The sequence below is a fragment of the Gallinula chloropus genome (genome assembly GCF_964237585.1).
Source record: "Gallinula chloropus genome assembly, chromosome: 4".
Lineage (NCBI taxonomy): Eukaryota > Metazoa > Chordata > Aves > Gruiformes > Rallidae > Gallinula > Gallinula chloropus.
Genome location: NC_140088.1, coordinates 66947126 through 66973099, shown reverse-complemented (window position 1 = coordinate 66973099; position 25974 = coordinate 66947126). Strand labels below are relative to the sequence as shown.

The following is a 25974-nucleotide window of genomic DNA, read 5'->3' as shown; positions in this document are numbered from 1 at the left end:
TGGATTAGATGAGAGGTCACCTCCAACCCTGACAATTCTGTGATTTGGCAGCTTCTACTCTTGCTGAATATATATTTTAAATAATATAACTCAGTTCCATGATGCGTGTGATCTTAACTTTAAATAGATCTTTAACAATAAACATTTCCAATATCTCTAGCATAATCACTTGCCCGCTTGAAGTCTTGACACTATGGGGCTCAGTAGCTTCAAGTTTATTACAGAACAGAGCTTTTTGAATAGCAAAAAGTTAATGTTTTTAATTAAAGAAAACAGATAGTGTACAGTGAGCTGAAGAGAAGTACTCTTTCCAGCCTAGGAGCTGACAATGCTCACTGCATTGATAGTTTGAAATTGCCAAGTCCTCGCAACAGCTTTGTTGGCTGACACTCATTGGCAGTGCTCTTAAATTTTTCCAAGATAAATTGCTGAATCTCGATGCTGCATTTTCTCCTCTTTCTGTAAGAGGTCACTACCCTGCAGCAGAATCAAGAGAAGGGACATAGCAAGGGGCAGCAAGGCTTACACAGGCTGCCAAGTTTGATGCTGGGGTGGTAAACGCTCCGTTGAGGGGAAGAACTGACAGCTGGAGATGGCAGTGTCATCAGCTCCTAGACCAAGGCATTCCAGAGCTTGCCTGTCAAAACTACAGCAAAATCACTGGCTAGCGCTAGGATTCTTTTACCCATGGTTTACTGGATGTCAATGTGTGAAGTCTTCCACTAGTCAACATAATTTTCCTCTGTATCTTAAAAAAAATTAAACAGCTCTATCATCTCTCCCTTCTAGTCTTGTTTTCAGCACCTGGAGTCCTTGTGCAGAACACCTTATTTATATTTCTGCACACAGTTGATAAGGTAATTTCTTTAACTAAGCAGAAATAAAGTTGTAAGTACAGATGTACTCATGGTGTTTTGGAGTCATTGAGGACAGCTGGCTTGCTTCACAAAGATGCTTTGTTTTGTCCAAAACCTCCACTGCTATCTGAGTTTCCTGTCCTGTTCCTCCTACTACACACTTCCTCTTCCTTCTCACACTTGGCTTTAGAAGTCCTCACTTTGCAAGACAGGCTCAACACAGGGTTGGTTTCTCCCTTCTCTTTCCTAAACCTTTCCTGCTGTTATTTTGACATGCCTTCCCACAGAGACTTACATGGCGATAAATACTTTGTTCTTCCAAAATGTCCCTGCTCCTTTGCTAAAACTCCAGGTGATATTTTCTTCTATTTTCTGCCTTTTTTTTTTTCTGCCACTTTTTAACTTTTGATCTCATGCTGATCTGGCATCCTATTCCCTTTTCCCTATATGTTTTTTTCATATCCTCAAAGTTCATCACAGATCAGAAAAACATGTACAAAAAAGCCCACCCCAAAATAAAAAGCAAACAAGTATCACAGAGTTCACATCAGTCACCAGTGCTGACAGCACAGTGATTTTTGTGCAAGATGGTTGCTTCTGAGGTGCTTTTCTGTAATAACAAAAGGTTTAGTGGGAATATTTTGCTTAACCTGTGGGACCTGAATGATTATTTGAGAATACAGAAAGACCTCACCCTACTGAAAAACCTGAACAAGTCACAAGTATATCCCTCACAAAGATTTTTCCCACAAACTGATCTCGGGCGAGGTCCCAATCTCTGCCAACTCCATAACCTCCACACTCTTTAGCCCCACTGAATATCACCATTTCAGCAGTTTTTTCTTCTTCTGCCCCTCCATTACTAGCCCAAAGCTATGAAGGGCATTAGAGAATTTATCTGGCCTGTCCCTCTAATTTTACATTAACTCTTTAGCTAGTAAGGAGAGGTGCTGAGATACCTGCTCCCAATTCTTTCTGCCTTTCCATGCCTTACAGAGGACAAGTTAACACATAACAGTTAAAGAAAAGGCATGGGTTTATCTCCACAGTCAGAACAGTGTATTTACATCTTAATCTCCATTTTCTTGTGTAAGTATGGATCTTATCTCTGTAAACTCTAGAGATACAAAAGCTGGAGAAAACAAAAAGGATCTAACATAACAAAGCAATGCTATTTAAAAAAAAAAGGAAATTTAAATCCAGGATGTTTTAAAAATAAGAATTTCAAAGAGTCAGAACAAAGATAAATTCTACTACAAGGAATCTCCAATTTACAGACTGCCTATTTAGACAGACCACTGTCCGACTATTTACCCTGGAAAAGTTGTTACTTGCATAGTAATCAAGCCCACGCTTAACTACAGCTGTTGCAGAGTGAATGAACTCTCTTCTGAGCTAAACAATGAGGGGGTTCAGCCAAATCTGCCATCTAAGAAGGGAGCAAGCACCAGACTATGCAAGGCCTGGGGAGAGAGGCTGACAGCTGAATCCAACTAGGCAGCCAAAAGCATCTCCTGGGCAGCAAAGCCACAAGAAAAAAATGTCTACAAACACAGTTGTTTCTTATTAACTTTGTAATGCTTACATGCTAAATCCTTTAGGTTAAACTGAATTTCCCAGTTAAACTGATCATGCACAGGACACAGACTTCAGAATAAGCATGTCCACACTTGAATTGTTTAGGAATATCTTAACCCAATGTCAGTCCATAGGCTTTATAACTTCTTTGCTCATACAGTACAGCTGCTGGTTCAACTGCAAAATAACAGGTTTTAATACCCATTGGCAAAGCTAGCCCAGCTAATTTCTCCTTGCACAGACACTGGGTGTTGGGAATGCAGTTGTTGTGTAGCTTGTTCCCTGCCACCAACAGAAAAAAAGTATGGCAGTAATCATACTTCTATTTGAGTAACTCTTCTTGTTGAGATGCTCCTGCTGTCAGCTTTATCAGTCACACATCATACTCCAAATAAATGCTGTTATGCTGGCAAAACCTACAATGTAGTGCCTCATGTGAGACACTCTCTTTGAACCCCACTCACAACAGATGGTAATGACCTTTCCTGGTAGTCCTTCAGTCCCCAGAAATGCGGAAACATTGAGAGTTCCTTGTTGTTTGGGTTTTTTTTCCTGTGTTTGGTTTTGGGGTGTTTTTTGGGGGAGTGGGTAAGGGGATGTGTGGGTTGTGTGTGGAACATGGCTTTGATTCAGTGGGGTTTTATGTGTTTTGAGTAGCCACTGCCAAAGAGAAAACTCTAAAATAAACCTGCTTATTTTCCTGGCAACGCATACATGGCAACTTCAAAAGATGACAAGTACTTTGTTACTATGCTTGACTGTGTAAAAAAAAAAAAAAAAAGTAAGCGTATTTTTTAAAAAAGTGTGTTCCTCTTCAAGAACAATACAGGAGTTTTGTTTCACCAAGTTATTGTAGTTAGAGCCTTGAACTCTGCTGCTTTTGGTTGAAATGTGAAGTATCTTACAATGCCACTTACTTAAAAAGAAAACATTTGTGACTTGGGTGATGAAAACAGTACATAACAATCTAAAACATGACTGCAATATGTTTACATCTTACAAGGCGCTGCAGACATTTGGATAGAACAACAACCCCCCATTACTCAGAATTAGCAAGCTCTGGTGTGTAATGAGGACAGCAGAATGCCTTACCAAAAAACAAGAACAAAAACCCAATTCATACACGGTTAGTTTTAAAGCCTCAATTTCTGAAGACCTAGGCAATGGGAAAGTATAAAAGAGAAGTAATGCAAGTTAAAAATAGATCCAAAGAGGAATAATTACAGAAACTGTATTTCTACGGAGCATTGTCCTGGTTTTGGCTGGGACAGAGCTGATTTTCTTTCTAGTAGCTGTTTTAGTTGTCTGTTTGAGATTCAGGAGAAAAATGGTGTTGATAAAACACGGACATTTTGGTTGTTGCTAAGCAATGCTTGCTTATATGTCATGCACAGTATATAAACTTGGGGGAAGCTGGCCAGGATACGATTGCTACTCGTGGATGGGCTGGGCATTGGTTGATGGGTGGTGAGCAATTGCACTGTGTATCACTCGTGTATTTAATAGAAACAACAACTTTCCTCTTCCTTTGCTGTCCTATTAATCTGTCTTCATTTCCACCCATGCATTTTACTTTTTTCCCCACGCATTTAAATGACAGCAAACAGAAAACTAATGTATTTTTAACCGTTGCTTGATGATGAAAAGTACACATGCATGTAAAACCACACATAGGAAACAACCGTGTTGTGTAAAAAGAACCATGCCGCTCATTTTTAAAAATTACATGTCGTGGTTGAATGTGATATGCAAGCTGTCTTTAAATCCTGAAGAGCTTTTTGAAAATTGCAGGTTTTGTTTAAATACATAAGCTTAACTAACTCTCCTCTTAAATTCTTCATTCAGATCAAATCCTTCAACAAATCCATTACCTTACTTCTGCAACTCAGTGGTACGTAACAGATCATTATCAAACATTATTTTGCATAAAAAATGCGATGGCAATCAGATAAACACATTATATCTGCAAATACATATTATATATAAAAATAGTGAAATTGTCAGTTGTAAAGGTCTTTTAGTGAAGAACACAGTGAGCAAGGAAAATGCAATACAATATCCATGAGCTTCGTACAGAAGCGTGAGGACTAATTCTTCTGTATATTCCTAAATGTTTTTGCTCATACAGAATGTTACACTGTTCTATAAGCACATTTATGACATAAAAGGGACACCCTTGCAGGATTTAAGAGAATACCATTTAGATTTTTTTAGTTGTGGTTTTGGGTGAGTTTAACTGTTTTTATGCCGTCAGAAACTGAATCTTTTGACAAACAGCTGCAAAAAAAGAAGTTATTGGTAATAAACACATACCTCTGTTATGAATGACTTAGCTGTCAAGGGGTTCATTATAAGAATAGCTCGTCTCAGAGTATCCCGGTAGCGGTTCAGTTCTTCTATTCGCATAGTGGCGAAGAGCCCCGTGATCATTTTATTGATGTTATTTTCTACTTTCTGTAATGCTACGTCCATTCCCTGTTGAGATACTTTGTCCAAAAACTCCTGTATTCCACGGATATCTAGGAGAATCAAAAGCCAAACAATGTTAATTGATAAGTGGAAATAACTGTTCAGTTCATCTCTCAGAAGTGTTTTGTTCAGTGGCAGGTGGAACCCTATGGGCTTTCACTTACTATTCATTGGAGCTCTTCCAGAGCTTATGGCATTTCTTAAAGTGGTGAAACAGGAGAAAGAATGGCTGCACATCAGCTCCTTTACAAAAGAACCACTAGAAAACAAACCTGTAAGTATTTCTAGCAACTTTCCTAATACAATCAATCATTATCACATTTGCTCCTTATTTTTCTTAAAGTACTTTTACCCTATAATCCATAAAGAGCAGTGAAGCTATGATTACTATAACCCACAGTGCTTCCTTTGAGTGAGGGTTGTTGGAGGGCAACCAAGGGGGAGAAAAGTAGGAAGCAGATTGTTTTCTTTTGCAGGATTAAAAATTATGTTATCCACTGCAACATTATGCAGCTTAATGTGAAGCTTGGGCTGCTGCTCACTTGAAGTGTCTTAATGTTGTTCTAAATTGCACAGCTCTATTTCCTTCAAAACCACAACAAAAGCTAGACATGCAGTTGCAATAGTACTGCCTGCACTCGTCTGATATCACTGCTGCTGGCTGAATTTTAAAAGTTCTTCCATAGCAAACTGCTCTAGTAGAGCTTTCTGGCTCATGCTGAGTAAATCCTTCTTTCAAAATGACTTGGAGAGGAAGAATTGATCAGCAAAATGCTAACTGTGTTCACCACCTAGCTTGTAATATCTTTAATGTCTCCCAAAATAAAATGGCTGGCTACTCTCACATTGTGATGCTACCTCAAGCTGCTCGAAATTTTTGAAAGACCTTTTCCAGTAGCGAATTCCTCATGTGTGAGCAGAAAGTTTGTTGGGATTTTTTTCTTCCACCCCTGTTCTTTTGAATTATTTTATCTAAACCCCCAAATTTTAATCTTAAAATTTAAAATCATTTAATGACTTGGTAAGTCAGGGCAGGGTTTCCTGGACCCTGGGAAAATCATTCCAGTCTCACTGAGTCCTCACTGTTTGACCCCTGCTCACCATTGTAGTTTCTCAATCTTATTTCTGGACCTAAGTTACCAGTTCCCTCACATGCTTCCTTTCCCAAAGGACTTTCAGCAGGACATCCTTCTTTCCCTTCTGGCATGCCAGCTTCCTGCACACCCATCCGATCTCATTTAGAGGAGTAAGTCACAGCCTTAGAGCCAACCAGACAATGACACAGGCACCAGTTATGAAAATCCACCAACCAAAAAAACTCACCAAAACCAAACCAAACAGTAACCCAAAATAAAAAATGAATTTCTGAAGAAACATTTATTTGAAAATACAGTTTCCTCAGGTTTAGGAGGGCATTTGCAGTTAAAACCTACCCAAAAATATTTTCCTATTAGAATACCAAGCCTGTTCTCTCCCAGGTGTGCAGTGTTCAATCCCACCACACCTAGGGGACTGCAGTTCCTAATCTGCTTCCCTCCCACATTCCTGTCACTCTATCAATTCCTTGTCTTCATCACTCATTTTCCAGGGGAATGACCAGACCTACGGCCACAGGCTGATCATGTATCTGCCTTCATGAAATATTTCAGAAAGCTTTCAGTTGTATTTTTACAACTACACTTACCATCTTCCCCTGCTTCCTGAGGACAAAAGCTGCATTTTATCCTAACATGGGATAAGTAAATTTGGGATGAAGAATCTCAAAAGTGTTCAACCTGCTGAAAGCCCTTCAGTTGCAGCTTGCATGTGATGTAAGAGGACAGCAAAAGGCTGGAAAATCAGTTTGAAAGAAGGCTGAAGGAATACCTGCGCCCAATGCACTCTACACCCTAGAAAAGATGTTACATGAACAGCTATAAACTTTACCAGAAGAGGGCTCTTGGATGGCCCTTGACGTAGGACAGGACCTAAACTCTTAATCGCGGCACTTAGGGTGATCTATTCTGCCGGTGATACAAGTGACACTACACTAGCATAGTGGGATAAGAGCTCAGGGCAGCACCAAGACAAACCACAGAGAATAAGGGAGCACGTAATTGATGTTTACTTTATCCAGACTTCAGTAGTTACATTCTTATAGGGGTATACTGACAGGTGGCAGCTTTTAGAAGAACCAAAGCCCATTTTAAGACCAGAGGAAATACAGAAAATCACCTCTTTTGAGAGAAATATTGTGAGGAATTCTTCTACAAATTTCCCCCCAGACTGCCAGCATCCTGTGCTAGCTGACAAGAGATCTGTGCTACCAGCTCTCAGCTGTGGTCAGTCCCAAAACCATGAGGCAAATGCGGCCAGAGGTCTGAGCTGCAGGGGAGTGCCTCCCTGTCCAGCAAAGCATCACCAACATGATGGAGAAACCTGTGTGATACACCCTCAAGAAGATTATGGAGATGCCACATGTGGATTTAATATGGGCACTAAGACAGCAGAGTATAAGATCCATGTGACTACGGTCTGACTAGTAACCATAGCAGACGAACACCACACGGTCCAAAGAGAGCCTGGCAGGAATACCAGTCAGTGTCCAGACCTGACAGGCTTTCAGAGAAAAGCTGAAAATGCCTGAGCTAGAAATCTTTATGCTGACTTTGCTGGAAAACAGAATATCAAAACTGAAGCCAAGCTTTCTGCTCCTATGAGCTTAGCGAATACTCTTTTACTGAGCTACATATTTAGGGATTTGGGGGCTCTTCAACATACCCTGAAGTTTAAAGGTTCTGACAAATACAAGTGATTTTGGCATTTGACTTCAGGTTATGGCAAAATACAATATCCAAGAAGTCCTGTGTTTCACTGAAGTCTAGCAGCCCTATCAAGATGATCTGAGGCTTAGACATTTACACTTTGATTGGCTTAATTTTGGCCACAAAATGCTCTGCCTGTCTGCCCTGTAGAAATCTACTAACTAGAGAATATTAGAGATAGCCACCCTCCTCTGTCACCAGATTACCCAGATACTTCAAATTATAAAGAAACAGCTGCGTAATAATTTATAAACAAACAGTCCATAAAAATAATTCAAGAAGGTTAGTCTTGCGAGTCAGACTGTTGCCATCAGCAAGGTTGGTCTCTTTCTAGAGCTCCAAAATACCACCAGGTGGAAAAAAAAATATTTTAGGCATTTAGGCTATTTTAGGCATTCAGTGCTGCAAATCTCAGTCTTCAGATGCTGCTGAAATACCAGTATTACTAAACACTTGAAGAACAGTTTAAACACGAATAAAATACAAGCTTACCCTAAAAATAAAGTTCCATAAGAGAAGCAGATACTAATTACAGCTTCTATTTAATATCTAAATCAGGAAAATTAAATTCAATCTAATCAGAGACATTAGAATTTTTTTGGCACTTTAAATACCAATTTAAGCAGCAACAAGATTATTTGAACTGCTACAAATATGCCTATTTATGCAAATGATATAACAACTTATTTCCAATTTAACCCCTTCGTTCTCAAGTTTCTGAGACTCACCCACTCTGAAAATTGCCCAACATCCAAATTGAATAACAATTGGGTACAACTGGCGTGTTGGGAGTAAAAATTATTGAAGTACAAGGAACACACGTAGATGGGATCTGGGCATAATATCATACTATTGGGGGAAAGTTACTTAGGCTCTGAAAGACTTTAAAAAAACCCCTTAAATTCTATACCACAAATCTTAAATTCTTTTCCCACACCAGAACAGGCTAAATAAGAACCACCAAAATTTTATTTGTTCTTCCAAAGCAAGGGCATAATTTCACCTGACCTGAATTTATAAACACACTGGAGTTAGTCTGATATTCTGTATAATCTGTGTTGTCCCAGAAGCCAGATTATGGGATTAAATAGCTTTGTTTGCTACGAATATCTGCAAATACAAACAATGAAACAATTATAGCGAATCTTCACCAAAAGAAGGGACAAAAGGGACTGAGGTCTAATATTAGTCTGCAGTTCTGTACTTATTAGGTGACTATACCAACAGTATGATACCTGCCTGATACACTTTCAGGAAAACAACACCATTCTAATGGAAAAAATATCAAACCATATAAAACTTGTTTATTACTCCTGCCTTTGGCATTGAGACAAAATGAAGCTGTGGGCAGGGAATAAATGCAAGTTTATACCTCAGTTTATCCAGTAGAAGAATGAGGGTATTGGTGATGCTCACCTGCTGCTGTGAAACAGAAGCACATAAAAACACCCTGCTATTTAAATGCTATTTAAATCATGATGGTGCTTCCAATATTTCAGCAGCAAGTCACCAGCAATGATCATATTCAAAGCCTATGCCAAAGAACAGATGCTGCCACTGAATGGGCAGCATTATCTTTCCTGCGTGGATTGTCTGAAAGTGGCACATATCCACACTGCACTGTGGCATCATCTTTCTAATAAATAGATAAACTCCTTCTGCAGAAAAATCTGGCAAGCAACCTGTGGTGCAGATGGCTGTGCTGTGGAGACACAGGATTGTTCATGTCTGGAACACAGGTGTTTCTTGCCCTGAATTTGTTAGCCAACCTGTTGCCCAGCCAGAAGATGCATTTCTATTTTCTATTTAAATCAGATGAGTCACAGTCATTTCCAGAAATGCAGAAGAGCTGCCCATTATCACTAGTATTAATTATCCTCCTTAGTGATGAAAGCCAAAGTTAGTACAGAGGCAGATCAACATTAGAACTGAAGTTGCTATTTCCTTGCCCAACTTCACTGCTACTATCAATTAGTGTTGTGTTTTCTGGGTTGGTTTTTTTCACTGTATAGCCATCAATTCCACCTTACACATGCAAGAACATACACAAGAACATTCTGCAGTCAGATAATTAGCATCAGCTATAGGGTTAAACAAGGCTGGCAGTTTAGAAGAAACATTACTAAATATTCTTTTTAACCAAACTTGTGGCCTCTTCAGCAGACTGGGAAGTTGGCCTGGAAACTCCAATAAACAAAGAGCAAGGCAAGCAAAATTTATCCAGGACTCTGTTGGAAATGACATTCCCTGACTGCCCATACATGACCATCCCACTGTAAGGCAGAAGCCAACGAAGGTCTTATGCTCCATACCACTGGTGCACACACAGAACGTGCACCGGACACACCAGACTGGCTGCAGGCAGAGCTGAGGTCCATGTGAAGAGCATCCTGCATGGGTGACCACAAGGCTCATGGCCTCCTGAACGCTGAAGACCTGACTGATACATTAAATGCAGGTAGTCAGCATAACACGACTCAAGCTGAGATCTGAATTCAGTTGCCAGCTTTAACACAGACTTGGCATTACTGTGTCATTACTGTGGACCTGACCTAAGAAAGATTTGAGGAAACGAAGTGCAAGTCAAATAGAGTATAAGCACCAAAACTCACACTGACTTTTCACTGAGCAACCTTTTTGGTCCTGGAGAAACAGCAAGAAGCTGCACATATTTTAAATGCTGTTGCCAAGCATGCTCAGAGCAGAGCTAAGCATCCTTCACAGATTATGGGTCCTATATCTAAATCTCCTCAAACAACCAACCTGGCAGGAACACTCAGTCCTCACCTAACCCAACAACAGCACATTTTTATGGAAAGCTCAGCAGTTGCATGGCAGAAAATATGCACGTCCAGTTGATAAAGAAGGGGAGCCAGTATTTTCAGGAGATCAGGAGGGTTTAAAATGCACAGCTTTCCTTGACACCATATTACAGGAGAAATTGTGGTTTTGCACTCTTTTCACTGAGGTGTCTACACCGTATATGCAATAAACCTGGAACAGGAACATCCCAAGCTTCTATGACCTGATCTTAATATACACACATATATATATAAAGTTGTCCTTCTAAAAGGGTTTATCATCATTGGATCGGATGTTCCTCTCAGGCCTTAAGTAGTTCCCCTTTGCCATCTCTGTTTCTTTGCAGAGGAATAATTTCAGAAGGAGCAAGTCCCCTAATCCATCTTGTGGATCAGGACATCCTAGAAGAAAATATGCTGGGGTTCAGGCATCTCATATAGGGAAACCGGTATGCATATGCTGTGAAGGTTTTATAAGCTCTGCAAAATAAACAGTGACTAGTAAACAAACAATGCACACACTAGGTATCTCTTAAAACCTTATTAAAAATGGGAAGTCTACAATTAGAAAGAAAGTTTCTAAAAACTTTTCAGACCAGGAGAAGAGAAAGATGGCACTATTCACCAATGGTAATAAATTAATCCATCCACCTCTATCATTGTATTCCACCTAGATTACAAGATACTCTGGTTATCTCAAACCTGGATTACAGTCATTAGCTCATCCTCCCTCTGATACCATTTTAGATCTCAGAACACTTTCCTCACAGTAGCCAGATGATAAATACCAATGGATTCAGCTGTGGCAGTAAAGGTGAATGCACCCATCATAAATATTCACTGGCTGATTTACACAAAAGACCACTTTATTTGTACAGTTGATGAAAAAAGCCATTGTATAACAAATGACACTTCAAATTCTTATCAAGAAAGCTTTGTAAGTCCAGCACAGTGATTCTTCCTTACACAATGATGGCTAACATGACACCAACTATTAATTATGGAAATGCACTGTACACAAGGGAGATGTGTAGCTCCAGCCAGACTCTGATGGTGCCACTGCTCCATGTAAAGCCTTGAGCAAAGGCTTCACACTGCTCTGTGTGTTGATATTTTTTAACGTGGTTAAGATGTAAGCTGAGGAAAAAAAACAATAGCATTATGATTCATTAACTGTCCTTCATCCTACTTGCAGAGCAGTGGAATTCCCTCTCATTATCCAGTTTATATGAACTTCCAAAGCAAAACAAACAATAATAATAATAAAATAAATCTACATATTTCTCTCGTATTAGCATTTGGGAACTGAGATAGAGCAGTTACCTGAACTATTTTAGTTGGATTATCTAGCTTCAGAGAATACAGCGGTAGTTTGCACTCATAAGTAAATTCAAGCTCAAATGTTTTATTACATATCAAGTGTCATTTCTATTATCAAAATTTCTGAGACCTAACAGATGGGGATGATATTTCTTGGGGAAAACAGAAAATTTCAAAATGGTAAGAATGGCTTTTTCTTCTCTTGCTTGTAATTTTCTAAAATTTCACATATAAAAAAAGACAAATTCTCTCTAATTTCCTTTCCTTAAAAGATCCTCTGAATGTCATTTACATTAGCTACTGTTTGTTTCATGCCATATATCAGTTGTTAGATATTATTTTTAAAAATAATAAAAATAAATCCAGACAGTCTCAAGTAGCTGAATCAGTGTTAGAGGAGAGATATTAACTTCTGCAGTTTTTGAATCCAGCAAGACTTAAGTTTCCAACTTTACTGGCGACTGACAGGATTTATTTTTTTTCCTTTGAGTTTCTCAGTTTTGTAACTGGAAAGAAATAGGAAAAGAAGCAAAGGATAAAAAAGATAAATAAAATTGAAACTAGAACTAATCCACAAGAGTATCAGCTGCTACCTTAACTTCTCAAAAATAGGGAATCTGATTGTCATCATACCTCTCTCGTGGTGGCTGACAAGGCAATATATTCATAATCATGTAGTTTTGGCTGTATAACCTGCTTTCTATCTCTTAAATCAATTTCTTTTTGACTAAAGTTTGCATTAGATATTTCCAAATGGCTTCTAGGAGTTACCTTTGAGTAAAACCTCTTGCAAAGAAATTTTCACTTTGTGGTGCCTGCAAAGATGATAATACCTTAAAGCCTAACGCTATTTATCTTTAGCCTTTATTTTCTTGTTAATATCAAACTTGAAAAATTATACTTAAATCCTATACAACTTTACAACAGAACTCTATACCTCTGTCTAGATATATACCTGTATTTAACAGCAAGTAATGTATACCTGTCTGTATGATACAACTCCCTCCCTAGATCACTCACTACTGCTCCCTGTTGGCTTTCACAAGCATGAGGAATCTTGCATCCCCCGCTAAGGAGGTGGTGAGGAACAGCGAAGTGACTGTCCTTGCAGCCTTCCTGGTAACAAAGCAAGTGTGACTATGTGTGTTATAATCTTACTTAAGACAAATTGTTCTCTGGCTGTGCATCAAACTGCTCCTCAATAATTTTTTCAGTTGATTAAGAATTTATACTACAGAAGCAGGCATATTTTATGAGTGGACTGGTGCTGTGAAGAACATAAGCTATGAAAGTGATGGTGATTAACCAGGATTTAGAAATATTGTAATAAATATTTTCTAGCTTTTTTTTTCTCTTTCCTTCTCCTTTTTCTTGATCAGTTAAAGCTCTCTAGGAGATACTGTGCTTTCAATTTATGATACTACCTGACAGGTATGATTTTATTATGGCTAACACATGCCTATTTTCTAATGATGGTATAATTTCTTCCATTAAACTTGCTAAGTACTTTTTTCAAGAGTTTCCTTATTTGATAACTTTTCATTTATTTAGCTGCCAAAATATCAGTTTATAAACTCAATTTTAATACTTCTGAGAAGAAATTAAAACAATGCATTGAGAGTTGAAAAACACTTAGCAAATAGTACTAGAGATCAGTACAAGGTAGGGATATTCAATTATTCTTAAAATAAGTCACTTTTCTGATGCTTGCAGACTGTGCATATCAGAAAGAAATCTGCTAACTCTGTAAAACCTTGAGATGGCACCTCATTTACAGCAATTATCCATTACTCAGGTATTAGGAGAACATCTACAGTTTTATTTTGACCTCAGCACTAACATTCTATATATAACAATTTGGTCTTCCTTCCTTACTTAACACAGATGGGTGTCAGGCCAAACCTGCAAATGCTTTATCTATTCTATCCTTAAATGCAGCAAAGTGAGAGAAAAGACCTCTTTTACCTGTCTACATAGTCATCTATAGCTTCTGAAATATATTTCCTCCAACTACTACATGGTTAAGAAACAGTAGCATGGCCATTTTTCCACTGGAGAAAATTTAAAGAATAGTGCAGCTATCTCAGAAGTTCAGTAATTTTAGGAACAACCAAAATATATAGTCAATTTCCAGGGCTAATGTTAACCAGAAAAAAAGAATTGTCACAGAAGTTCCCACAAACAGCTGCTAGCTTGCAGTATAATTGATACATTAAAGTTACACAGATGAAAAATACATGTTCCTTTCTTTATCTGTATGACATAATAAATACTAATGAAAAAAGTTCAATAATAAGCTTGAATTAATTATATGTTTATTGAAGCACAAGGAAGTAAATGAGTATGGGAAGCTGGCAAAGAGCCAACTGAGTAATAAACAGTTTTAAGACTGTCTGGAGACAGATTTGAGAATATTATAGTCATCAGGCAGCTGAAAACAGCCTCAGGGTAATTATAAGCATTTGCAATCGATTAAAGAGAGCATGATTCTTTTATGAATCTTTATTAAACTTGCATTAAAACTTTAAATGATTAGAAAATGTTATGGTTCAAGCGCATCTTTGTCAGTGGTCATCATATTTATTTCTGGAAAATGCACGTGTAGGAAAGTGTCAATGGAATTACTTTATATGCTTTTAAAAGAGATACTAGGAATCCAGGGGCTAGATGTGCACGTGGGCATCCTTTCAGAGCATCGCCACTCATACAACACAGGACAGCCCCTCTGCAAGCAGCTCTGCCTTTCAAACTCCAGTTATAACACCTTCTTTCCCAGGGCCTTTAAAAGAACAGTACTCCTATCCTATGGCTTTACACTTAATTTATTTGAAAGCAACTAATTTCAGGGTAGGGGGCAGGGATGGGGAGGAATGCACTCTTCATAGTTTCACAGATCTCTTTACTAAGACTACAATCCTCAGTAACAGAGACCTCACCATTCTCTGAGATGGTAATTTTGTGTCATTCTCTGAAATCCTCCCTCAGATTAAGCTTGAAATCAGGTACCTCACACCACTGCTTATGTAATTTCCTGGGGCACAAATTAATCTGAAAACCTCATGTATTCTGAGGAGCAAGAAGCAAGATCTATGTGAACCTTCTGAGACAGAAGTCTAAAGTCTTTCCTACTATTAATCTCCTCCCGTGCCTTTCAGCAAAGTCTTCAATTATGTCTTCAACCTCCATTTGCTCTGCTACTGCCTCCTTTAGCCTCAGAGAGCAAATCCCCTTCTGTTTCTTTTCTTTACTAAAGTTAAAATTAAATTACCACCTAAGGGAATGGCAAATATCCATTGCCAAATATATGTAGCATTAGGAGGAAGGTCAGAAAACTGTAAACAAAAATATCTTAGTCCTGGAATTGGTAAATATCTCATGAATCAACAGGGATATTTGCATATAAAAGGCAAACTGGGTCAAAAATACAAGGCTAAACCAGAAATGTGGAGACAGAAAGAGGATTTCTTAATTTTTATACATATCTAAAAAAATACAGAAGGGTTTGAGAAGATGGTTGCCACCACTACAAAAAAGAGGACAGGAAATAAAATTTAAAAAATTAAGTCTCCAGAAACGATCTTATCCCCCCAACCTTTCTAGATGAAGCGCAGAATCTTTCTCTCTGCTTTGGCACCAACAAACCATAAAAAATAGATGTTTTCAAACAGCTAAAATTTTTTCCTTTCATCTTAAAAAGACAGAGATACCTGCACTTTAAATTTCACAAATTTCACAATTACGTTCTTGCAATGATTGACTGGTTTCTTCATAAAGAATTTACTACTACAGAAAAGTATGTATGTGTTCCTGGAAAATACAGTAAACTGTAAACTTAAGAGCAAGACATGAATTACAAAAGCTTACCCATTGTTGATACACCAGAGATAAAAAGCAACCTCCTATGCTGGGATCCTAGGTCAATTACTCTGCTTATGTAGTCTGGGCTCACGTGTTCAGATCTCAAATGACTACTTCATTTGTTTTCCTTTGTGATTGAAGGTGTAAGGATCTCTTTCCTTTTACTACGTCTCAAACGTAGGCAGGGCTTGCTGTCTCAAACCGTATTTTGTTTTGAACTTGAAGCTATGAAGTATAGATGTAATAACTTAGCAAAAGCTTGTTGAAAATGTTTACAGATATCGGTGGCTCTTCTAACAAGTCTAAACTTTGCAAGTTAAGAAGCCAACCAGGCTGGTGAAGGGGCTGGAGAGCATATCATTCGAGGAGTGGCGGAGGGAGCTGGGGATGTTTAGCCTGGAGAAGAGGAGGCTGAGGGGAGACCTTATCACTGCCTACAACTGCCGGAAGGGAGGTTGTAGAGAGGTGGGCAATGGTCTCTTCAGTCAGGTTGCAGGGTATAGGACAAGGGGAAATGGCAAAAAGCTGTTCCAGGGCAGGTTCAGATTAGATGTTAGTAAAAAAATGTTTACTGAAAGAGTTATCAGGGCCTGGAACAGGCTGCACAGGGAGGGGGTTGAGTCATCATGCCTGGATGTGTCTAAAAAAAAGGGTAGATGAGGGACTTAGAGATATGGTTTAGCATAAGACAGGAACGGTTGGACTTGATGATCTTAAAGGTCTTTTCCAATCTTGTGATTCTGTGAAGTTCCAAAAGCATACGTTACACCAGTCTGAACATACCTTCACTGAGAAGGGTGCTGATGGTCCTAAGAGTTCAGAGACTTAGTGGAGGAACTGCCCAGTCTTTACAAGTGCTTGGAAGAAGAGATGCACAGCTACCGTCTGCAGCACAGTGATCCTAGAGTTTGAGCTGAGCAGTCCAGAATGAAAAGAGTAGGAGCCAATTTGGCTGCTTAAATGAAGTAAATTTAGCTTGTATGTACTCTGTGTGGATAGTAATTTTAATAGCAGGTTGAGAAAGGCATCAATCTACTGCATAATTTTGCTGCATTTCATGCCGCCCACTCTAACTCTGCAAGAAGACTGTCCTAAATGGCATTTGAAGAAGTGCAGAATTGTCCTTGAACACTTTTAATATCCTTATATGAAATTTTCTTAAACAAAATCAAATTTCATGCCCTGGGTAAGCTTTTATCTTGCTTAACCTCAACAAATAAAACACACTGAATACAAGGGGACTCACTGCACTCTTTTCACAGGGAGTTTGATCTAGATCACCCCAGCAGAAAGCAAGGGTAGGGGAAAAGACGACTCATCTATTTTGATTTTCACAGATTCATCTGACTTCACACACTAAAAGATACATTTGTAGTTAATTAAATACAAACTAACATCCCCTAAGCCTGATCAAGTTAAAATGTTCTCCTTTCACCTCCTTTTAGCATTTGTTACTGGCAAGGCTCTACCACTGACAGAAGACTATGGCTTCATTAAAATCTTTCACAAGTTACCCAGTTTAACTCAGTCAACAGCAGCAAACTATTTTTTTTTATTCTTATCAAGGTGTGTTTTGTTTTGTGTTAGCATAGTCAGTTTACCTACAATTTTACTTGGAAAAAAACTGTGAAAAACTGACATGTCAAATATTTCATCCCTTCTTCAACACCCATCTGGCTGGTTATGACTTAAAGGATCGCTTCCTTCAAAGACTTCAACTTTCTTTGTTGAAAGAAGAACCTTTAAGGCGACTTCAATCTTTTAGCATTTAGATACAAATGTTAAAGTCTAAGAACTGAGTATACTCATCTACTTACATTCAAAAAAAAGGACTTGGGAGGTTTTAAAAAGGATAGTGTTGGGGAAATCACGCACAGCCTTGCAGGAAGGCACATTTCCAGTTATAATCAATTCTGTAATACTTCGGTAATAAAAAAGAATCTATAATAGACTACAGGCTAAAAATCAAAAGCAATTCAATTCATAGGATTAAAACCCTATGATACTGATAAATTGACACATAAATGGTTGGACCCTCTTTTAAAAGTGCAAGGGATCTAGTTTAGCACTGTATTTACTTAGGATATGAGCCCAATCTTACTGCAGGAAAATTTACTTTAAATATCAAAGACATTTTCTTTCATAGACAAAAGTTATTACTGGAAATAATTTTGGTAATACAACTGGAGTGTGTTGTTATAAATCATTAAACTGACTACAGAAAATAGTTTCTCAGAAAGGAAAGTACTGAAATTCTGCTGGTTATTGGAACCAGTTAGTCTTACTGTTTTCATGTACAAAAAGATGTCAGCAATGGGAAAAGATAAAGTATTAGCACATATGGGCTCAGTGTTGGGTCCAGTCATGTTTAATATCTTCATCAACGACCCTGATGAAGGAATAGCATCCACCCTCAGCAAGTACGCCGATGATACAAAGCTGGGAGGGGTGGCTGACACTCAGGAACACTGCGCTGCCAACCAGCAAGACCTGAACAGGCTGGAGAGCTGGGCAGGGAGAAACCAGATGAAATTCAACAAGAGCAAGTGTGAAGTCTTGCACCTGGGGAGGAACAACCATTTGTATCAGTGCAGGCTGGGGGATGACCTGCTGGAGAAGAGCTCTGTGGAGAAGGACCTGGCGGTCCTGGTAAATGACAGGTTGGCCATGAGCCAGCAGTGTGCCCTGGTGGCTAAGAGAGCCAATGGGATCCTGGGGTGCATCAGGAGGAGTGTGGCCAGCAGGTCAAAGGAGGTGATCCTCCCCCTCTACTCTGCCCTGGTCAGGCCCCACCTGGAGTATTGTGTCAGTTCTGGGCTCCCTGGTACAAAAAGGACAGGGATCTCCTGGAGAGAGTCCAGAGAAGGGCTACAAAGATGATTAAGGGCCTGGAGCATCTCCCCTACGAGGAAAGGCTGAGTGAGCTGGGACTGTTCAGCCTGGAGAAAAGAAGACTAAGGGGGGACCTTATTAATGTTTATAAATATCTTAAATATGGGACTCAGGGGGAAATGGCCAGCCCCTTTTCAGTGGTCTGCGGAGACAGGACAAGGGGCAAAGGCTGCAAATTGGAGCACAAGAAGTTCCACACCAACATGCAGAAGAAATTTTTCACAGTGAGGGTGACAGAGCTGCCCAGGGAGGTGGTGGAGTCTCCTTCTCTGGAGATATTCAGGACCCGTCTGGATGCCTATCTGTGCAATATGAGCTAGGGACCTGCTTTGGCAGGGGGAGGGGGGTTGGACCCGATGAACTCTTGAGGTCCCTTCCAACCCCTATGATTCTATGATATCAGAATCTATATTTTCATTAAGTCTGAAGTGCCATTTTGAGTCATCACAATGTTATGATACATACCCTGATAAGGAAACATGACCTCATAAAAACCCCAAAAAACCACCAGGACAAGATATCTACCCTTTATTTGCACAAGTGTCAGCTCTGCAGAGGACTGTTCAGAACATATCAATAATGTCTTCCTAACATGAATTAGAATTCTAAAACAAGTGCTGATCCCCCACTTACTTTATTGTTTAATACTAAATGTTACATTAAAATGTCTAACGAACTGCTGCAGCCAGATAAACTGAGGAAAGCTTCCTATCAGAATTTGATTTGAAGTGTGCATAGGCTGAGAAAAGAAATTTTATACTGCAAGAGATCTTCTCAGGCAAGCTGAGGAACAGGACTGGTATTGGCCAGAGGGAATTGCAACCACCCTTAACTACAGGGACACTTAGACCAACAGGATGGCTCATCCTTGGACTTTGAGCCCACGTTGGACTTTGAACCCATGTCTTTATGTCCAGTCTTAATTTCTTTCAAAAACAGGCACAGATGCTAAATGGTAACATTCCTTCCTCAAGTTCTTCTAGTGTTCTTGGGCCAACTCTCCTTTATAAAACCCAAACTGATGCTGTTTGGTTTTGATTTTTTTTTTAAAGGCGTTTCACATCTACAGACCCATCTACATGAATGGCCTTCTCAAACATCACAGAATCATAGACATAAGGTCAGATGGCTCATGAGGTTACATAGTCCAACCTCCTGACTTCTCCCCTCTACAGTCCATTAACAAGTGATTCCAGCTCCTTTTTTTCATGCCCTGAATTTCTCCACCCATTCCCTCTGCACAAGCCCCTCTTCAGTCAATACAGAACCTAGGAAGAGAAAATGTGCACTACTAACACACTGGAAATACTCTATTGATAAAATAGCAGGAAAAGGGGAGAAAGCAACATAAGTTAAGATTTATAAGCCGCTCCTGGCAAGGTTGCTCTCTAGGGACTGCTAAGAAAACAATATCATCATGGGCACAAGGAAAACTGCTGCTATAGATCAAAAACTGGTTAAGAGAATTAAGAGTAGGCAAAATAGAGTGTCAAGCATAATGATTTCACCTGAAACAGTGTAGTAAGGAATTAGAGAAGCATTCCAATACATGCAAGAATAGGGACTGGAGAGACAGAGAACCGCTCTTACGGTAATGGAAATAACACAAGAGTCCTTGGGTTAGAGGTGGTGATCTCTGCTCTCTTGTTCTTTATTAAAAGTGGAGGAGGAGATAGTCAATGAAATCAGCAACATGAAATTTTATAAAGAAACTCTAGGAAGCAAAAAGAAAATATAGAAACGGCTTGCTGCCCAAGGATGGCTGTTGCAATCAAGGATTTGACACAATTTAAAGAAACATACACAGATAATAGCCCTATGCGGAGTTGCAGGTTAATTTATAACTCAGGTTGTATTTAAAGTCTTTCTATTTATCATATGAGTCCCAAACTATGCACACACCCAAAACCAAAACCCAAAACCCACAAAACCAACACGTAAAATACCCAAACCTCACAACAGCAACAGACTGCTGAGTATGTACTGAATGCAGAGATTTGTTTACCACCAGAGTCAGATTTCCAATCTGTCTTGGCCAGTATGGCATTGCTTGTAGACTACTAAAGTCAGAACGCCATAGAGGCTGGTAGAGAAACTTAATGTCTGCCACATGTCATGCCTGGGGATGATGTGTCACTGAACGAGCTACTGGTCTGAAACTTATTCCTTGCAGGCAGGCATCTGTGTTGCATCAGTCACAGCATAATAAGATTCTTACCCAGAAATCAAGGACAAAATGATATGGTGTCTGAACTGTATTCTCAAAATTAAATAATGAAAAACTCCAATAACTTATATTTGTACATTTATTTATTCAAAAATATTAACTATAAAATCTGTTTGAGGATTTTTAACTATAAAAAATACACACAAATATATATTTTTAGAAAGTAAGATTATGGTCCTCATACGTACACTGGTACTTAAGTGTACAAACTCATAACATGAGCAAAAATACTCTTAGCTGCAAGCTTTTTGGAGGGTTTTGTGTGTGTGTTCCTTATCCTGTGGCTGGTGATTTTAGGCGCTGCTTTCTATAAATAGAAATTGTCCTATTCATCATTTTCTATCGTTCTAATTTAAGAATTTATTATGTAGCCAGGGAACAAAAATCAATAATACCTGACCTGAATGAACGAGATATTATGCACAGCAAACCGCTGAAGTGAGCATTTTCCCCTAACTTAAAGATTTAACTTTGAAAATAAGTTTTAAAATGTTCATCCAAACCAGTCATGATTACTTATGAATAATGGATGCACCTGAAGAAAACAGGTCTGATTTCAAAGCAATTTTCCATAGAAAAAAAGATCATAAAATTAGTTAGTAATGCACCTATACTTGAGAAATCTGTCCAGCTTTCCTCTCAGCTGTAGAAAGTATTTGTACTGAACTCAGATGAGTCGGAAAGCTAGATAGCGCAGTCTTGTGTTGCCGCCATCTGCTTCACACTCACTCTGTCACACAACCACCATCAACTCAGCACCTTTCAGGAACACTGAACAAACTCAAAAAAGAATAAAGATTGTCTTCTTTAGGCCCTCCTCCTCAAGTTCTTCACTGTACAGAAGTTCTCTCTATAAGTTTTACACATATGAATAGCAGCTCATTCTTGCAGAAGCCTCTGACCTACATTCGCAACTACTTCACGTTCTGGCCATCAAATATACACCAAACAAGAGAGACTGACCACCCAATACACAATTCTACTGACTCATTTTCGAGGCTTCACTACAGAATGCAAAATCTTACATGTTGCACCTTGAGTTATCATTTTATATTTCTACAGTCAAAAAAGCCCAAAACCAAACAAAAAATTAAATGGAGAGACTCCTAAAAACTTCAATGCTTTATAAACACTGGCAGAATAGAAATTCAGCTACGTTCTCCATTTATCAGCTAACTCTAACAAAGAAATTATCAAATAAACCCATAAACATTGATGGATTTTAAAAATAGATTTCTCTGAGGTGCTGTGAAACGCTGACAGAGCCATAAATGTTCAGAAGCAAAATGTAATCTATCAGAAGACTATAAAGATGTAATGTGAGTGCTTTAAACAGAATTATGGATTTGACAAAAATCACCCTGCTAAATAAACACTTACCATAGTCGTTATCATAAAAAATAATGAATTTCTGCCAGGCATATTCTGTGACCACCCTTAAGATAACATCATTTAAGTAGACAGGGGGGCGGACAGACAGTGTGTAGTCATCATTGCGGTTGCTCCTGGTGAGCCCACAGCCACTCCTTGGCGTTCCTGCTGTTGAGCGCTGGATGAAGAGGTGAGGGATGTGCATGGCATCTGCCAGTGACTGTAGGGAGCCTGCTGACGTGCAGCCGATGGAGCTGACAAGGGCTAGGATGCCTTGGTTCATCAGGTCACAGGCTGTAAGAAAATAAAGCGATATCGGAGGTGAGAGCAGTTCAGTGCACAGGGCCTACTTATCTGTTAAAAGGCAGACACAGGGAATTGAAACACAATAAGGTCAATCAAGCGAAATAAGGATGAGATTTTGCACATTGAGACCTAAAATTCACTGAAATCACGAGGCTTCTCATTCACTTTAAGTTGTCTTGTGGTGAAAGCTGGAAGACTGCTCTGTCTACCTTGCCCAGAAATGAATTATCCCTTTTAAATGAGACCCACCCTTGGGCCTTCTGAGGAACATTAAGAACTGATTCCAGCTACTGAATTAATGACCACCCAAGGAGATAAGCACTCTTCAAAGTCTAGCACCACAGCTCCAAGAGTAGGATTTCTGTATTATGCAGAGAAAAATTGAAGAAATAACAGCTCAGACTAATTGTCAACTTTTAAAGACAACTGAATATAATTACATACGTTAACCTGTCCAAGAAAAACTAAATTGCTTTTGGGTTTTAAGAGATATATCAAACACTCTTATGGAACTTAGTGACTTTTTGTTTTGTGGTGCATGTTTGGGGTTTTTTTTTAAGAAAACTAAAAAACCCAAGTCTTATAAATAGCAAAATATTTTCAAAATTCCATAAACAATTTATATATATTTACTCTCTTCAGTTCTGTGAGAAAGGTATGGAGTTGTTTATGCAAAAAAATAACAACTTGTAACTAATGGTCCTGTTAATGAGGCCTGAATTACAGCAGACAATCAGAAGTACAATACCAATGACATCTACATTAATACCAAAGCTGTTTATCATGATTAATGTTAATGCAATCAATAAATATCAAAAGAATTAATAATGATTAGGTCTATAATTTTGAAAGATTACCCTGTGAAATAAAGCAGAGGCAAGTGTTTATATTGGGTTTCTGAGAGACTTGAGAGCTTGAATAAAGAAACAAAACAGGCTTGAACCATAATTCCCCAGAGCACACCCAAGGCTAAATTTTGAAATACTCAATTTGCCACTGACAAAGCTACACATGCATTTAACCTGCATTTACACATGTAAATTATGTAATGAGACGGTAAAGAGTAATATGTATTTACATATGAATATCTAATACTAAACTGTGCAATTACTTATTTTGCAGGAATATTCTGCACACACAACAGATGCAGGCAAAAACAAGAAACCCACATGTAAGACTGTATTCCCCTAAAAGTATGAAAACATATTTTAGCACCAGACCTGTTGTCTCATATCATATGGCTCTTACAGCGAGTAAGATTTTACTTTGCAAACACTTATTGATCTCAGTGGGAATATTTACAGTGTGAGGAATGGAGTTCCACATTTAGGCCCATGTGTGGATTGACTTCATAGCCAAAGGACAGCACTGGAGATTGTGCATGCAGAGAACCAACTTCTCTTAAAGGCACTAAATTATTCTTGTTAAGACACAGAGATCTGGAACATGCCACGTTGGAGTCCCAGTGCCTACTGATGGAGACAAGTCTCTGTCTGATGGGAACACTTCTGAATTCATTCATGCAGATAGGTTTTGAAGTGTTTTGGCTTAGGATAAAGTGTTCCCTCTGTATATGTTCTGAATACAGCTCAACTTTTAGGCCAGCTTCTGTGCTTCATGTTAAAGGTAACACATTTCAATAACCATAAGTATCTTTTTCCAGAAAAATGCCAACTATCATTGGTAATTGGTTAGAAAAAAATTGTCAGTATTGCACAATTTTCTAAGATTCAGAACATTCCAAAACAATCTTATTAGCAATTTATCTTTTAAGCTGCTTGTTACGTTCATCATCACTTTCAATGAAGACAAAAGGCTTGTCAAATTATCTTTTTAGGGAAGTGCTGAACCTATGTCTTGATATGGTTCTCCTGTATTAAGTACTGCAATATCTAGGTTGCGTATCCCAGTGAGGATTTTACTGCTCGAGAAAATCTATTTTTATCAATATATTGATCTATCCATCAATAAATACCTGCACCTATCTATAGGTCAATAGATAGATGAATAAAACAGGTGTTAGATTTACATAAAGTCTGCTTTTAATTCAACAAGAATTGAAGTCTACGTGGTCCTGATGCTATCTGCTCAAACAAAATAAGTAGCATGGCTCTCTAGTCTCTCAGGCATGACTTTTTAGAACATAACAGAGTCAAACTGCATTGCAAAAATTGCTTGAAAACGTCTAAGTTTCCAGGCTTTCAGACTGAGACTACCCAGAACCCTCCCTATAATGCTATGAAGCAGGAAAGAATCTTTTTGTGGAAATTGTTATTGAAACATGAAGGGTAAGAAAACGGCACGGAACGTTTAGCTCCACAGGGCTGAATGCTAATACTAGCAAACAAACTGAATAAAGGATTAAAATCTTCTCTCTTGACACTGCACCACATTTATTACAATAGCCTCAGGACTCAAGTTGCCTGTGTGGCTCTTTCTTCCATGATACGCTTATGAGAATCGTGTGTGCTGGACTGGGGCAATATGTACTTAATTAGGCTCGCAAATGGACCTTATTCCTGTACACTTCGAGACTATTTAATATACTGTTGGAGAAAAGGCTGTTATCTTAGAGACTGGCTTTTCTAGGAAATGAGTGCATGAGTTGCAGAGTTCACCTCTGAGTCAGCTTGACTGGATTATTCTTTGAATAGCAATATAATTTCTACAATATATACACACGTAAAGGAAAGCCTATTCGATGTGTCAAACTATTATGTGCAATATTCGTATATTCCTTAGCCAAGCAGAACATCTGTTGTCTCTAGTAGAAGAGTTGATTGGTAAAATGCGTAAGACTGGGGTCAGCATGTTTTCTTAACGCTTCTCCCCCCATCCCTCAAAGCTTTATTAAATGCTTTTCCTAGAGATCCAAGTCTTTCAACTGTACCTTATCAATTGACTAAAAGCTCTAGTTCAAACATACTTGAAATCCTGGTTCCATTCCCTTCTTAAGCCTACATTATCCAAGTTTTATTTTGTCCCATCTCCATTAAATATACACACATGTATATTTTAAAGGACTTCAATGCTATCTTGCCATTCAAAACTCTGTTGCAATTTAATTTACTACAATTCCAAGCTGATATTTAGTCAAGCAATATTAGTTTGCTATGAACTAGAGAAAGAAAAATATTGCTTTGTCTTTTAAGGCCTCAGTCAGAACAGAAGAAATGATTTGCATGCATTTCCATTGCAAATTTAACAAAGAAGGGAGAGAAAAATAACAATAATGGTTATAAAACATTACTATCCCATACCACAAGTTATACTTAAATTTAAGTTGTCCAGGCATTCATTACCCTTGTAACCACAAGGTAGCAGATGCTACCTTGGATCTTACCTAAGGAATAAAACTAATTACAGAATTTTACACATTGCATAAGGACAATATCAAGATTTTCTATCAAAAAATATAATTTAAAATATTTCTCCATTGTAGATATACATAACACATACACTGCAAAGCATGCGTAGCACACACTGGCTTG

General features: G+C 38.5%; 1 protein-coding gene across 2 annotated transcripts in view; it reads right to left on the bottom strand.

The window, feature by feature from the left end:
- The window catches only part of GRID2 (glutamate ionotropic receptor delta type subunit 2), a gene marked incomplete at both ends in the record, with an annotated part of 718543 nt that overhangs the window by 277254 nt on the left and 415315 nt on the right, over positions 1 to 25974 (bottom strand). Inside the window, 2 exons of one of the 2 annotated variants that reach the window (XM_084263639.1) lie at positions 4749 to 4954; positions 22187 to 22471. In XM_084263639.1, coding sequence (XP_084119765.1) covers positions 4749 to 4954; positions 22187 to 22471 — 491 coding nt within the window. The remainder of the gene's footprint in view (positions 1 to 4748; positions 4955 to 22186; positions 22472 to 25974) is intronic. The other variant, XM_084263640.1, reaches the window with a different exon arrangement.